The sequence below is a fragment of the Bombina bombina genome, chromosome 2, assembly GCF_027579735.1.
Source record: "Bombina bombina isolate aBomBom1 chromosome 2, aBomBom1.pri, whole genome shotgun sequence".
Classification (NCBI taxonomy): Eukaryota; Metazoa; Chordata; class Amphibia; order Anura; family Bombinatoridae; genus Bombina; species Bombina bombina.
The window spans coordinates 707,130,213-707,146,602 of NC_069500.1; the positions used below are offsets into that span (position 1 = coordinate 707,130,213).

A 16,390-nucleotide genomic window follows, 5' to 3' on the forward strand; every position below is an offset into this window, starting at 1 on the left:
ACTTGTGGGTGTTAGGTTTTTTTTTCAACTTTTTTGGCTCCATTGAAGTCTATGGGGGAATGCGATTTTGCATTTGCGACTTCTGAAAGTCTATTTGTTACCATGACGTTGAGAACTACCGCTCCAATCGTAATCACATGTCTGAATCATGAAGTTTCATTTTCTCTTCCATGTATCTTTAAAGATGTCATTATATATACAGTATATATATATATATATTATATGTATATATATATATGTGTAATATAATTTTTATTCCCCCTATCAACATTGCACAAATTTAATTGTTTTGACACTTTTATAGGTCAGATACAAACCTAGCTTTCATGCTCATGGAAAGTTTTGAATCAAGGAAATTTTAATTGGACTTCCATGTGCTTCAAGTCTGTAACCTCGCCAAGTGTTTTCACTCTAAGAGGCATTTTTATCAATGTGCGAGCGGACATGATACGAAGTAGCATATCAGTCCGCTGCACATCGATAAATGCCGACAGCATACGCTGTCGATATTTATCATTGCACCAGCAGTTCTTGTGAATTGCTGGTGCAATGCCACCCCCTGCAATCGTCAGCTAGCAGGGGTGTCAATCAGCCTGATCGTTTTCGATCGGCTTGATTGCTGTCCGCGGCCTCAGAGCAGGCGGACAAGTTATGGAGAAGCGGTCTAGGTACCTAGTGAAACTATAAAATTATATGAATTCCTTATTTATTCAAATAGACATAAGTCAGAGAGGGACACTGGGTTGCAAGTGTTGCTCTGACACTTTTTCTAGTTACACCTTGCCTGGAGCCTGGTCAATTGTGTGCAGCAGCAGCCAAGAAGATAAAGCAGATGAATACTGGTTACTGCTTGGTTAGCTGTGTGAACTAATCATGCAGATAAGATTGTGTATTCATGCACATGTTTATAAAGAGTATTTCTGTGCTAAGCAGGCTGTGTTGCTAAGAGATTAAATAACCTTTCTATATAACACAGTGAAGGGTTTATTTGTAGCATAACTTCAAACTCTTTAAACTGGAATAATGGAATAAATATGGTTTTGGCACATCAATTTAAAAACAGGTCATTTTGATTTTAAAAAGAGTTTATATACAGTATATATAATTTATAGGATCTACTGAATGAGATGCTTAATTATATAAGCTTCAATACTTGAAGACCCCCAATATGTAAATGCAAAAGATGTTAAATGCCATTATTATCACTATTATGCTTTGTTATTATCATTCTAAATGAACAGCCTTCTAATATAAATAATCTTAGTCATCTTAAAAACAACTTAAAGTGAAGAATGTAAAGTTTGCCGAATGAGTGCGCGGTTTTTAAAAATCCTATTACAAACAGGGGCACTTTCATTCATCAAACTTTACATTTCACTGGTTTTGTTAAAAAAAAAACATACCTTTTCTTCTTGAAAGCCACTCCAGCGCTTCTCCAGCCCGTCGCAAGCCTCTTCATACGTCAGCAATGACGATTCTGGCATCCTCCAATCACGGCTTCCCCCCTGGGGGAATCACTGCCTAAAGCAACGGCGTGATTGGAGGAAGACAGGGATTTTCGTTTCTGACGTAAGAAGAGGCTTGCGACGGGCGGGGGAAGCGCCGGTGCGGCTTTCACGAAGAAAGGGTAAGTATTTTAACAAAACCAGGGAAATGTAAAGTTTGATGAATGAAAGTGCTCCTGTTTTTAATAGGATTATTAAAAACCGGGTACTGGTTCATCAAAATTTACATTCACTTTAAAGATAAAGCATGAAATTAAAAAAACTTACCAACAATTTCTGAGTCTCCAGCTCCTACTGAGCATGTGCAAAAGTGCACAGTATTTACATATATGCAGTGGTGGGATTCTGACATTTTAGCAATAGGTTATCTAACTTCTCTATAATACAGAACCTACACAGTTTCTAAATCTTAACAACAGGTTCTTAAGAGAACTGGTGAGATGAGGCTGAATCCCGACACTGCATTTATGCTTTTTGTTATTTGTTGATGGCTGTCATGTAACCCAATTTGCGGGGGGTTTTAAAACATTGAATAGCAGCTTTACTTGTGCTAAAATGACAGGCCCTAATAACTTAGAAATAGGAATGGGCGAATGTGTTTATATCCGAATTTGAATGTTAGAACGAATGTTATTGTAGAAATTCGATTTACATAATAGAATGTTGATAAGAACGAATATTCTTAAAAATTTGATTTTCGAATGTTATTTAAAGTTTTCGAATGTCACATTTGAATTTGAATTTCACATTCGAATTCGATTGTTACATTCGAATTCGAATGTTACATTCGAATATCACATTCAAATTTGAATATTACATTTATAAAACACAATTGTAGTTTAGAAACACTATTTCGAATTCGAATGTCACATTTAAAACACAGTACAGGTGGCCCGCAGTTTACAACGGTTCAATTTACACCGTTTCAGAATAACAACCTTTTTTCCAGTCATGTGACTGCTATTGAAAAGCATTGAGAAGCAGTACATTGATTAAAATAGCGAGTAAGTGGAGCTGTCTGCTTGTGTTGCAGCAAAGCCAAGCAAGCTGAGTTTAACCAGTCCTGAGCTATCGAACGGATTTCAAAGGAACAAGAACTTCCTGTCTATAAATCAGTCCAGATTGGATTGCATAGAAAGAACTGTTTGCAGAAAAATGCAAGTGAAGTCTGTGTTGTGTGATTATTTTATTAGGTTTATAATGCTGTTTAGCCAATGTTTTTGTTCTTTTAACTTAGTTTAATTATATATTCTGTGTTGTGTGATTATTTTATTAGGTTTATAATGCTGTTTAGCATTTAAAGTCTTCATTTCAAAGCTTTAAAAATAATGTATTAGGTGTTACTTATGACAATTTTGAGAGGGGCCTGGAACCTAACTCCCTCCCTTCCCATTGATTTACATTATAAACTGGGTTTCAATTTACAACGGTTTCGATTTACAACCATTCCTTCTGGAACCTAACCCCGGCGTAAACTGAGGGCTACCTGTATTAGACTAGAAATACTATTTTAAATTCGAATATGACATTTATTAAACACAGTTGTAGACTAGAAATACTATTTCAAATTTGAATGTCACATTTGAATTTGAATGTCACCTTCAAATTCGAATATTACATTTTGAAATTGAATGAATACATAGCTAAACATTCTATTATTCGAACAAATATTTTCGAATTTTATTGAAAAAAAAATAGAATGTTAGAATGTTATATAAACATTCAAAATTCAATTTGAACGAACGAATGTATCAAAATTCGTTTTAAATTTCGAATTTATAGAAACATTCGCCCATCCCTACTTAGAACATGCAATTGTTGCACAATAATGCTCATTTAACAGGCCAAGATGGGAGGATATCTAGGATTGAGCTTAAGTATCATATTAGGCTCTCATATATTTGGACTAAGCCACCTATAGTCAGTTAGAAAATCCTTACCCTGTTAGGAAGTCCAAGGAAGAAGTAAACTGACTATGAACATAAATTAGTGGGACTGATCTGAACACTTATTGGCTCACCAAGTCCTTTTTATAAGCACTTATGAAAGAACTGAATACTGTACTAATTATAAACACTGTGAATAAGAAAACATTTTATTTTCTCTTTCTTCATTTCTTCCTGTTTTGATCATATGTTTGTATATACTCTCTTTTTTTTAGTCAATATAACCCGGCGCTTGAGAGACCGAGCACTACTCAAGAGAAAAAAAGAAGAAGCACAAGATAAAGACACAATCTAGTGAGGTTTTGGGTTAGCTGTGAGGGTAAATAATTACTGAAGTTAGACAAGAAGATGGATATTGTTAATAGAGCATACAGTTCAATCCCTGCAAAATGTTTTACTAATTTGTACAATGTATGCGCGCTGCTATTGCAAAACAGCCTTTTTTTATTATGACTGTTAATGCAAATCTTATACCACTTATAAACCACTTTAAAGGGATAGTAAACCTAATTTTTTTCTTTCATGATTTAGGTAGAACATACAATTTTAAACAACTTTCCAGTTTACTTCTATTATCAGATTTGTTTCATTCTCTTGGTATCATTTGTTGAAGGAGCAGCAATGCACTTCTGGTTTCTAACTGAACACATGGGTGAGCCAATGACAGTCGGTTATATATGCAGCCACCAGGAACCTAGGTTCTTTGCTACTCCTGATCTTACCTAGATAAACTTTCAACAAAGAATACCAAGAGAACAAAGCAAATTAAATAATATAAGTAAATTGGAATGTTGTTTAAAATTGTATGCTCTGTCTGGCTAATGTCTAATTATGACGTTACTGTCCCTTTAAGGACAAATGACTAGAGAGATATGACTGTACCCCCTATGTTATACAATAAAAATACAAACATAAAACACTTGCACCACAAATCTCCCTATATAGAACTCCATAAAATGTCACCTATTTTTATACTCACACCGTTCTCCCATTAAGGGACACTGAACCCAAATGTTTTCTTTTGTGATTCAGATAGAGCATGCAATTTTAAGCAACTTTCTAATGTACTCCTATTATCAAATTTTCTTCTCTTGGTATGTTTATTTGAAAAGCAAAAATCTAAGTTTAGATGCCGGCCCATTTTTGGTGAACAACCTGGGTTGTCCTTGCTGATTGGACAGCAGCAATAAACAAGTGCTGTCCATGGTTCTGAATCAAAAAATTGCTGGCTCCTTAGCTTAGATGCCTTCTTTTTCAAATAAAGATAGCAAGAGAATGAAGAAAAATTGATAATAGGAGTAAATTAGAAAGTTTCTTAAAATTGCATGCTCTATCTGAATCATGAAAGAAAAAAAATTGGGTTCAGTGTCCCTTTAACATGGATACCTGCAATGTCTATTAGCTAAAAACAAACAAAAACAAAAAGAAAAGAATATTTAGGATCCCTGACATCAACAAAACAACTAACTGAGGCTGTAGGTTATTGCCAGGTGAATGCTATTACTATGATTATGACTTGGGAGCTATAAGGACATAAAAACTCTAAAATATTTCTCTTGTGAGAGGGGGCAACTGCTTGTTTAGAGGTTTTGCTCACCCTTTAACTGCATAAGTTGTAATACATGTATATTGCAAAGTTTTCCTACACCTAATGTAGTCTACTTTTGTTTTGTTTGTGATATATGATCACTGAAGCCAATGTCTAATTTCTTGAAGTAAAGATGTCTTTAAATCTGTAGTGAACAGACCCGGAGTAAAAGGCAGCAAAGAGGCAAAGCAACTGGGCGTGGCAGAAAAAAGATTGAAGCAAAGGAATTGGAACCTGAACCCAAGCAAGCGGTTGAGCCTGAACGTGAGCTTCAGCCAGAAACTGAGCCTGAATCTGCATCTGTTCCTGAGCCTGAACCTGAGGTCAATGTGCCACAGGAACAAGCAGAAAATGCCCAGGAACATTCGCAGTATTATGATGATCCAGTTACGGTGACTGAACATGTGGCACCTTTAGTACATGAAGAAGCTGATGTACATGGCCTGCAAGATAAAACCTCTTTATTAACAGGTAAGCTTTCTAACAGAATAACATATATATCTCCAAATTGCCATAACTTATCTGCTGAGTGCTGGTGGAGAGTTATAAAAAATAGTCCTCCTACCCCCACCTCACAAAATAATAAAGTATCTCATTCACTTTATGGCCAAACAAAAATTATGTCCAAATTCCTATTCCTTATGTTACTTGCTCTTGCAAATGATGTAGAGTCTAACCCTGGTGCCTCAACAAATTCCATTCCTAGCCTTCCAGCTAAAAAAGGCCTCGCCTTGTGCACTGTAATATCTGCAGCTTACTACCAAAAATTGATGCACTGCAAGTATGGTGTTCACATTACAAGCCCAAAATCATTGTGATCTCTGAATCGTGTCTAACTGCAAAAATACCTGACTCTGCCATTGCAATACATGGGTATTCATGCCATAGAAATGACAGAGCAAAAAGAGGAGGCGGCATTGTAATTTATGTTGAAAATTCCATAAAGTACACCCCCTTACAAAAATTTAGCTCTCCTGCCACCTTTGGTTTCCTTTCTGGCACAATTGAGATCTCGTGCAGTAAATCAATAATTGTTGCAGGAATCTACCGCCCACCTAGCTCCCCTGTGCATTCCCTTTCTGACATAGCCCATCTCCTTAGTGAAACCATATCTCAAAACCCAAAAACAATAGTTCTTGCTCACCATTTAAGAATTTGCAACTAACGCAATTAATCTCCTCCCCAACTCGCATAAACATTAAAAGCCATAACCACACCCTGCTCGATTGGATTCTCTCCACTTCTCCTGACCGAATCCAGGAGGCAGGTGTTCTCCCTAACAGTTTCAGTGACCACTGCTTAGTGTACTGCGTGCGCAAAATAAAGGCTACTAAATCCTCTCCCAAGGTTAAAATCACCAGGTCCTTTAAAAAATGTAATCTTCAATAATTTCTAAATGACATCAAGAACCTCCCCTAGCACAGATTAAACCTAATTCTAGATTTAGACTCTGCAGTTGAATTGTTTCAGTCCGAACTCCTACAAGTTTGGAATTTGCATGCTCTGCTGTATAAGGTGAGAGTAAAAGGAGCGCATATGAATTGGATCACAGCTGACCTCATTCAAATGCACCAGTTTTGAGATTCTTTGTGGTCAAAGTACAAGCATATTGGCTCTATGAACGATCACTGTGTATATAGAAAATGGCGAAATATATGCACTAAACAAACAAAATTGGCCAAAGCCCAATATTTCTGTGAAAATCTGAACAATAACATATCAAACCCTAGAAAGTTTTGGAAAGTCATAAATAACTTACACACTCCCCCAATCCACTCCCAACCCTCCACTGTCAAAGTGGACAACCAAACCATGCAACTTCCCTTAGAAGTAGCAAATGCCTTTAACAATTATTTTGTCAGATGCTCCACCACCCTGATTGACAAACTAATAAATGACACGCATCCTGAAACTACAAATGTAGATCAGGCCCCACTAAATCTGCAAAGGCCCAATACCATTGCTCCCAGTATTGTCAAAAAGGAGACCTAACTGGAGCTATTTTCCTTGATTTTGCAAAGGCCTTTGACACAGTAGACCACAACATACTACTGCTCAAATTAAAAAAATTCAGATATTGGTGATCGTCTGCTAGCCTGGTTTCGATCATATGTATCAGATCGATCACAGTATGTCTCCATTTCTGACAGCGACTCCCTCCCGCTCCCAGTCATGTGTGGTGTTCCCCAAGGTTCCATTCTCGCCCCCCTACTATTCACATTATTTATAAATGATCTGCCAAATGTCTACAAATCCTCAACTGTACATATGTACTCAGACGACACGGTAATCTATGCAAACAAATCCGATCTGCCACAGCTTGAGGCAGTGCTCCAAGACCAGTTCTCAGAGGTAGAAAAGTGGATTTCAAAAAACAAACTCTTCCTAAACACTGACAAAACTGTCACAATGATCTTTGGAACGGTACCTAAATTACACAAACTACAAAATTCCCATCTACGCATCAAAACAAAATCAAATGGCACACTGACCGCAGTCAACTCTTTCAAATACTTGGGTATGTTGTTAGACCCCAATCTATCTTTTGGCCTCCACATAGATAAACTTGCATCTAAACTCGAACATATGCGATGTTCGATCCGCCCCCTATTTGTCATCATTGAGTAAACTTTGACCCTGTACCTCACAGTCAGCAGGCACATTCCAGCCAATCAGCAGCAGACCCTCCCTCCCAGACCCTCCCACCTCCTGGACAGCATCCATTTTAGATTCATTCGGAAGCTGCATTCTTAGTGAGAAGAGGGACAGTGTAGCTGCTGCTAATTTAATAGGGAAATCGATAGCTAGGCTAGTGTATTCAGTGTCCACTACAGTCCTGAAGGACTCATCTGATCTCTGCTGTAAGGACAGCACCCCAAAAAGCCCTTTTTAAGGCTAGAACATCAGTCTGCTTTTTTTTTTTTTTTCCTGTGTAATCTAATTGCAGTTGCCTGCCTGCCAGCGTGTGTGCCAGGCTTACAGCGTATACTGTGCCCACTTGCCCAGTGCCACCACTCATATCTGGTGTAACAGTAGTGTACATTTAAAAAAACAAAACACTTTTTTGACTGTGAAATAATAGCTGTCAGTACCTAAGATGGCCGCCAATAAGGCAGATGGGGAGGGTTAGAGAGCTGTTTTGGGGGGGATCAGGGAGGTTGGGGGCTAAGGAGGGATGCTACACCACAGCATATGTAAATATCCTAAAAAATTTAAAAACCTTGTATTTTAGTACTGGCAGACTTTCTGCCAGTACTTAAGATGGCGGGGACAATTGTGGGGTGGGGGAGGGAAGGGAGCTGTTTGGGAGGGATCAGGGGGTCTGATGTGTCAGGTGGGAGGCTGATTTCTACACTAAAGCTAAAATTAACCCTGCAAGCTCCCTACAAACTACCTAATTAACCCCTTCACTGCTAGCCATAATACACGTGTGATGCGCAGCAGCATTTAGCGGCCTTCTAATTACCAGAAAGCAACGCCAAAGTCATATATGTCTGCTATTTCTGAACAAAGGGGATCCCAGAGAAGCATTTACAACCATTTGTGCCATAATTGCACAAGCTGTTTGTAAATAATTTCAGTGAAAAACCTAAAATTGCGAAAAAAATTAATTTTTTTTTAAATTTGATAGCATTTGGCGGTGAAATGGTGGCATTAAATATACCAAAATGGGCCTAGATCAATACTTTGGGTTGTCTACTACACTACACTTAAGCTAAAATTAACTCTACAAGCTCCCTACATTCTCCCTAATTAACGCCTTCACTGCTGGGCATAAAACACGTGTGGTGCGCAGTGGAATTTAGCAGCCTTCTAATTACCAAAAAGCAACGCCAAAGCCATATAAGTCTGCTATTTCTGAACAAAGGGGATCCCAGAGAAGCATTTACAACCATTTATGCTAGACATGTGCGATTCGGTTCGGCCCAAATCGAAATTCGGATGAATTTGTTCGAATTCGAAGATTCGGATCAATTTGAATTTCCGAATTGCGGTAGTTCCGAATCTACCGAATAAATCCGAATCGATTCGAATTTATTCGGTAGATTCGGATGGATTCGGATGGCTGTGTATTACACTAGTATACTAGTGTAATACACAGCACATCCCACTTTACAGTGACCGAATTTCCGAAAATCCGAATCGATTCGAACCGAATTGAACCGAACCGAAACGAATGCGAACCAAATTTTTTCGAATCTGAAAGAATCCGAATGAATCCGAAACGAATTCATTCGATTTCTTCCGAATTCGAATCGATCCGAACCGAACCGAATTTTTCGCGGCTGCACATGTCTAATTTATGCCATAATTGCATAAGTTGTTTGTAAATAATTTCTGTGAGAAACCTAAAGTTTGTGAAAAAGTGAACAATTTTTTTTTTATTTGATCGCATTTGGCGGTGAAATGGTGGCATGAAATATACCAAAATGGGCCTAGATCAATACTTTGGGATGTCTTCTAAAACAAAATATATACATGTGAAGGGATATTCAGGTATTCCTGACAGATATCAGGGTTCCAATGTAACTAGCGCTCATTTTGAAAAAAAGTGGTTTTGAAATAGCAAAGTGCTACTTGTATTTATTGCCCTATAACTTGCAAAAAAAGCAAAGAACATGTAAACATTGGGTATTTCTAAACTCAGGACAAAATTTAGAAACTATTTAGCATGGTTGTTTGTTTTTTTCCATTTTTTTCTCATATTTTATAATGTTAGGTGATTTATGCCCTTTATGGCTTAAAACCAGACTCTGCATCAACTATGTAATTTTCCATGGGAGTTTTGCCATGGATCCCCCTCCGGCATGCCACAGTCCAGGTGTTAGTCCCCTTGAAACAACTTTTCCATCACTATTGTGGCCAGAAAGAGTCCCTGTGGGTTTTAAAATTTGCCTGCCTATTGAAGTCTATGGCGATTCGCCCGGTTCGCCCGTTCGCAAACATTTGCGGAAGTTCCTGTTCGCCGTTCGCGAACCCAAATTTTTATGTTCGCGACATTGCTAATACGCACCTGCACTGCAAACTCACCTAAATAAACTTAATACACTGTATAACTCGTTCTGCCGCTTTGTGCTACAATGTAATTACAGGACACACCATTGTGACTAGCTAAAAGAACTAAACTGGTTGTCGCTGGAATCCAGACGCACCCTCCATCTTTCCAGCTTTGTGTTTAAGAGCTTTTCTGGGAAGCTCCCACCCTACCTGAGCAGAATTCTCTCCCCGGCTGTTCCCACCTCCCATAACCTCTGATCCAGTACATTATTTAGCTTGCTTCCATACAAAAAGAAAGCAGCTCGATCCTCCTTTTCCTACAAAGCACCACAATTATGGAACGACCTCCCGCACACTTTAAAACCTTCCCCAAGCCTAATATCCTTTAAGAGATCCTTCTCTGCATATCTCAAAACAGAATGCACCTGTCATGGTTGATTATACATTTCTTACATGATCTATGTAAAATTTTGCCTATATTATGTATTAATATTGTTTTTGTATTTTATTGTACCCTATTGTATCAATACAATGTTTTGTGGACCCAGGACATACTTGAAAACGAAAGAAATCTCAATGTATCCTTCCTGGTAAAATATGTTATAAATAAATAAATGAAATGCACCCACATGACCTTTTGGGTTGTTCTGATGAAGGGGATTTGTATGTCTCCGAAACATTAAAATACATTTTGGATTTCGTCACCCAATAGGTCCTGTGAGTGCATTTCATTTGAAGGTATTAATTACATACTTGCACCCAGGTGGTTGTCTGCAGGTGGGTGGATCAGCTATCTAGACTATATATATATATTGTAGTATGATTGTGAGGTTTACATAGATAATCATGTCATGATGGTATATATAAAAAACAATATTATAAAAGAAAGGTAAACATATTGTCATTTTCATCTCTGAATAATAAAAAAACTCCCCAATAGTTATTCCACCCTAGGGTACTATCTCACCTCCATAGGGCTTAAAACGGTATATAAAATCCAAATATTTTAAATAGTGAAATAGTTATATTTTTATTTCGTTATTTGAGAGCTTCTCTTCCTCTTACTGTGATAGCCTGATCATAAGTGTTTGTAGAATAATATACAAATTATATCATGTCTGACTCTGTGATTAGCTGATGCTCAATTCAACACTCATCTTTGTGTGTTTGTCTGAAATAGGTTCTAAGAGTTAGAGCTCCCTCTGGTGGCATAGTACCAGAGAGACAGGTCAGGAATTTGGACACCACGGTTTGGTCCCCAGCATATTTGCGGCAGTGAACTTTTTATCTAGTTACACATGTTTCTGTGAAGGAGAGACACATGATTTACAAAATAATAAATCGGATGATTGTGATAGATTTCTCTCCATATTTGTGAATTTTTGATCATCAGGCCTTTAGCTATAACTGCTTGACTTAGTATTTGATCTTTGCTCCAAGAAAATTAAAAACTAAGGATTTCATAAACGATTATACTATGCTAACTGCAATAGTTTACTTTTTTTTTAAAGTATTTGTCTTACTATTTCAAAAAAAGAATCAGACACTTTCTTATCACTTATTTTTGTTATTTTTATTAAAAATAAATATATAAGCTTAAAGGGATACTAAACCCAAAAAAATTCTTTCATGATTCAGGTAGAGAATATAATTTTAAACAACTTTCTAATTTACTTCTATTATCTAATTTCTTTCATTCTCTTGGTATCATTTGTTGAAGGAGCAGCAATGCACTAACGGTTTCTAGCTGAACACATGGGGTGAGCCAATGACAATCGGTATATTTATGCAGTCACCAATCAGCAGCTAGACCCTAGGTTCTTTGCTGCGCCTGAGCTTTTATAGATACATTTTTCAGCAAACAATAACAAGTGAAGGAAGCAAATTAAATAATAGAAGTAAATTGGAAAGTTGTTTAAAATTATTTTCTCTATCTGAATCATGAAAGAAATGTTTTGGGTTTCATGTCCCTTTAACAGGACCAGACTGGGAATAAAAAGCAGCCCTTGAAAATTTGGAGACCAGCCCTATTTTCTGTTGACTCAGTATAAGACACACACCACACTTTTCACAAAGGTGATTACTGGGATACTCCTTTACCTATTATTTTTATAGTAGTTTGTATTAACAAAAGTGCCAGACTGTTGTTATATAGACACCCTACAACCCAACGACATCCATTAATCACCCCTTTAAATTGTAGCTTTCCAGCCCCGGCTCCTTCAGCCCACCAGGAAATCTCCTTGTATCCTGATAGGCCAATACGGCCTTGACGCTTAAATATCTTATCAAATATCTTATGTCAGAATTAAAAATAGGTATTGGTGTTGAGTAAACTGTAATTCTAAAAATGTTTTTTTGGGGGGGCATTGCTCACTTTTTTATTATAAGAGAATAGAAAACTCATAATTTGTAATGTTTAAAGTGATTATAATTGTCTGTCTCTGTGGCATTTAGTGTTAGTTTGGTTTTAGTTAAAATATGAGTTTAACCCCTTAAGGACCGGACCATTTTTCAATTTTCTTACCCTTAATGACAATGGCTATTTTTAAATTTCTGCAGTGTTTGTGTTTAGCTGTAATTTTCCTCTTACTCATTTACTGTACCCACACATATTATATACTGTTTTTCTCGCCATTAAATGGACTTTCTAAATATACCATTATTTCCATCATATCTTATAATTTACTGTAAAAAAAAATACAAAATATGAGGAAAAAATGGAAAAAAAACACACTTTTTCTAACTTTGACCCCCAAAATCTGTTACACATCTACAACCAGCAAAAAACACCCATGCTAAATAGTTTCTAAATTTTGTCCTGAGTTTAGAAATACCCAATGTTTACATGTTCTTTTTTTTTTTTTTTGCAAGTTATAGGGCCATAAATACAAGTAGCACTTTGCTATTTCCAAACCACTTTTTTTTTTTAAATTAGCGCTAGTTACATTGGGACACTGATATCTTTCAGGAATCCCTGAATATCCCTTGACATGTATATATTTTTATTTAGAAGACATCCCAAAGTATTGATCTAGGCCCATTTTGGTATATTTCATGCCACTATTTCACCGCCAAATGTGATCAAATAAAAAAAATTGTTGACTTTTTCACAAATTTTTTCACAAACTTTAAGTTTCTCGCTGAATTTATTTACAAACATCGTGTGCAATTATGGCATAAATGGTTGTAAATGCTTCTCTGGGATCCCCTTTGTTCAGAAATAGCAGACATATATGGCTTTGGTGCTGCTTTTTGGTAATTAGAAGGCCGCTAAATGCCGCTGCACACCACACGTGTATTATGCCCAGCAGTGAAGGGGTTAACTAGGGAGCTTGTAGGGAGCTTTTAGGTTTAATTTTAGCTTTAGTGTAGTGTAATAGACAACCCAAATTATTGATCTAGGCCCATTTTGGTATATTTTATGCCACCATTTCTCCGCCAAATACAATCAAATAAAAAAAAAACTTAAATTTTTCACAATTTTAGGTTTCTCACTGAAATTATTTACAAACAGCTTGTGTAATTATGGCACAAATGGTTGTAAATGCTTCTCTGGGATCCCCTTTGTTCAGAAATAGCAGACATATATGGCTTTGGCGTTGCTTTTTGGTAATAATAAGGCCGTTAAATGCTGCTGCGCACCACACTTGTAATATGCCCATCAGTTAAGGGGTTAATTAGGTAGCTTGTAGGGTTAATTTTTAGCTTTAGTGTAGAGATCAGCCTCCCACCTGACACATCCCACCCCCTGATCCCCCCCCTGACCTCCCTCAAACAGCTCTCTTCCCTCCCCCACCTCACAATTGTCACCGCCATCTTAAGTACTGGCAGAAAGTCTGCCAGTACTGAAATAAAAATCATTTTTTTTTTTTTTTTCATACTGTCTGCAGTCTGCATCCCCCCTTACCCCACAACCTCCCTGATCCCCCCATACATCTTTCTAACCCTCCCCCTCTACCTATTTGCCGCCAAAAATAGTTTTTTTTTTACTTTTTAAATGACAAATATGTTTTCTGTAGTGTAGCTGGGCCCCCCTTAATAATCTACATCCCTCCCAGATCCCTTACTACTCAAAGAAGATCCCCAGGACCCCAGGCATCTGCATTGGTTATATTTTTTTTTTTTCTGTTTCTTCCGGTCATATTTTGCGTGCGCGCACACGCGCGCGCACCCACCACCGCTCCCCCCCCCCCCGCCGCAACCGCCGAAATTGCCGGAACTACTCAAGAATAATACAGATCGGGAGCATATACTTAACGGTCCTCCCAGAAGCTGCTCCCACCCACCAACGAATGTGTGATCGCTATAGTCCGATGCAGAGAGGGCCACAGAGTGGCCCTTTCTGCATCGGTGGGTAAAATAAGGGATTGCAGTGATGCCTCAATATTGAGGCATCACTACAATCCCTTGTAAGCAGCTGGAAGCGATCATGATCGCTTCCAGCGCTTCTAACAACAGAGGACGTACCAGGTACGTCAATTGTCATTAAGGGAATGTTTTTCCATGACGTACCTGGTACGTCCTCTGTCATTAAGGGGTTAATATAAAAATTGAGTAAAGATTGTTGTTTTACATTTGTTTTATTTTCTGACCATGCACAGAACTGTAGATGCAATAGTTAATAATAGACTCTGCTTTTTATTTTGTATACAGGGATTGTTTAGTTTATTGTGTAGGAATATATGTTTCTGGATAAAGTGTTTTTTAAAGTGTGTGTTGTTGAGATTTTTTTTAGGGCATGTGCAATGTGATTCAGTAAAAACTTTGTGTGTGTATATATATATATATATATATATATATATATATATATATATATATATATATACTGTATATATATTTACAAATTTTATTTTTGTTACGATAAAAAGCAAACAATTTTAAGAAAGTTTCCAATGTACTTTTATTAAATTTGCTTTGTTTTTATGGTATCATTTGTTGTTGATCATACCAACTAGCTAGTGTGTGCATACCTGGAGCAATACATGGCATTAAACACTACTGCTATCTAGTTCTCTTGTATAACATTATAACATTGTTAAAAGTACAAAAAGCATCTGCATACTAGGTTGCATAGATATACTAGGTTTCATACACATAATAGGTTGTATACACATACTTGGTTGTATACACGTACTAGGTTGCATACACGTTGCATACACGTACTAGGTTGACTACACGTACTAGGTTGTATACACATACTAGGTTGCATACACATACTAGGTTGCATACACATACTAGGTTGCATACACATACTAGGTTGCATACACATACTAGGTTGCACACATGTACTAGTTTGCACACATGTACTAGTTTGCATACAGATACTAGGTTGCATACACATACTAGGTTGCATACACATACTAGGTTGCATACACATACTAGGTTGCACACATGTACTAGTTTGCACACATGTGCTAGTTTGCATACAGATACTAGGTTGCATACACATACTAGGTTGTATACACATACTAGGTTGCATACACATACTAGGTTGCATACACATACTAGGTTGCATACACATACTAGGTTGCATACACATACTAGGTTGCATACACATACTAGGTTGCATACACATACTAGGTTGCACACATGTACTAGTTTGCATACAGATACTAGGTTGCATACACATACTAGGTTGCATAGATATACTAGGTTGCATACACATAATAGGTTAGAAACTGGAGGGGGAAACTGCTGTCCCACTAACAGGTAAAACTTACTAACTATACACCTGCACAATGCTTTCCATGTATTTTCTGCTATTTCTGTCTGCCCTTTTCCTAAAAATCACTACACTTCCCTGTAGCAACAATAACCCACACACTATCCATATCTCACCCTCCCTTCTCTCATCCCCTATGCTCTCCTCTCATGAACTACTTTGTCTCCTTAGAAATACTTCCCCATCTAACTTTCCTGTGTCTAATCATACCCGCTCCTACAAGTCCCCCTCTCATCTTCTGTCACTCACACTCCTCCTACTGCTTGCTGCTGGTGACATCTCTCCTAACCCTGGCCCTGCAGCAATCACCACACTTTTACACTCTCACTCAGTCCCCCACTGCAAAAACTCTAGGTCACGCAATCCTAACAATCTCATCTCTATTAACACACAGCGCTTATCCCCTCTCTTTTCTTGTGCTCTTTGGAATGCACGCCCTATCTGTAACAAACTCACAACTGTTCATGACCTGTTTGTTTCTAACACCTTCAATCTTCTAGCAATTACTGAAACCTGGCTATCTTCCTCTGACACTGCTTCCATTGCTGCTCTCACGCACGGTGGCCTCCACTTTAGCCACACACCTAGGCCAGGTGATAGACATGGTGGCGGTGTTGGAATCTTACTC

At 37.6% G+C, this 16,390-nt stretch overlaps 1 protein-coding gene across 1 annotated transcript in view; it reads left to right on the forward strand.

Moving 5' to 3' along the window:
- Window positions 1–16,390, forward strand: part of HEMGN (hemogen) — a 56,881-nt gene that overhangs the window by 16,468 nt on the left and 24,023 nt on the right. Inside the window, exons 2-3 of the mRNA XM_053702699.1 lie at window positions 3,667–3,745; window positions 5,191–5,510. Of these exons, the coding sequence (XP_053558674.1) occupies window positions 3,667–3,745; window positions 5,191–5,510 (399 nt within the window). The remainder of the gene's footprint in view (window positions 1–3,666; window positions 3,746–5,190; window positions 5,511–16,390) is intronic.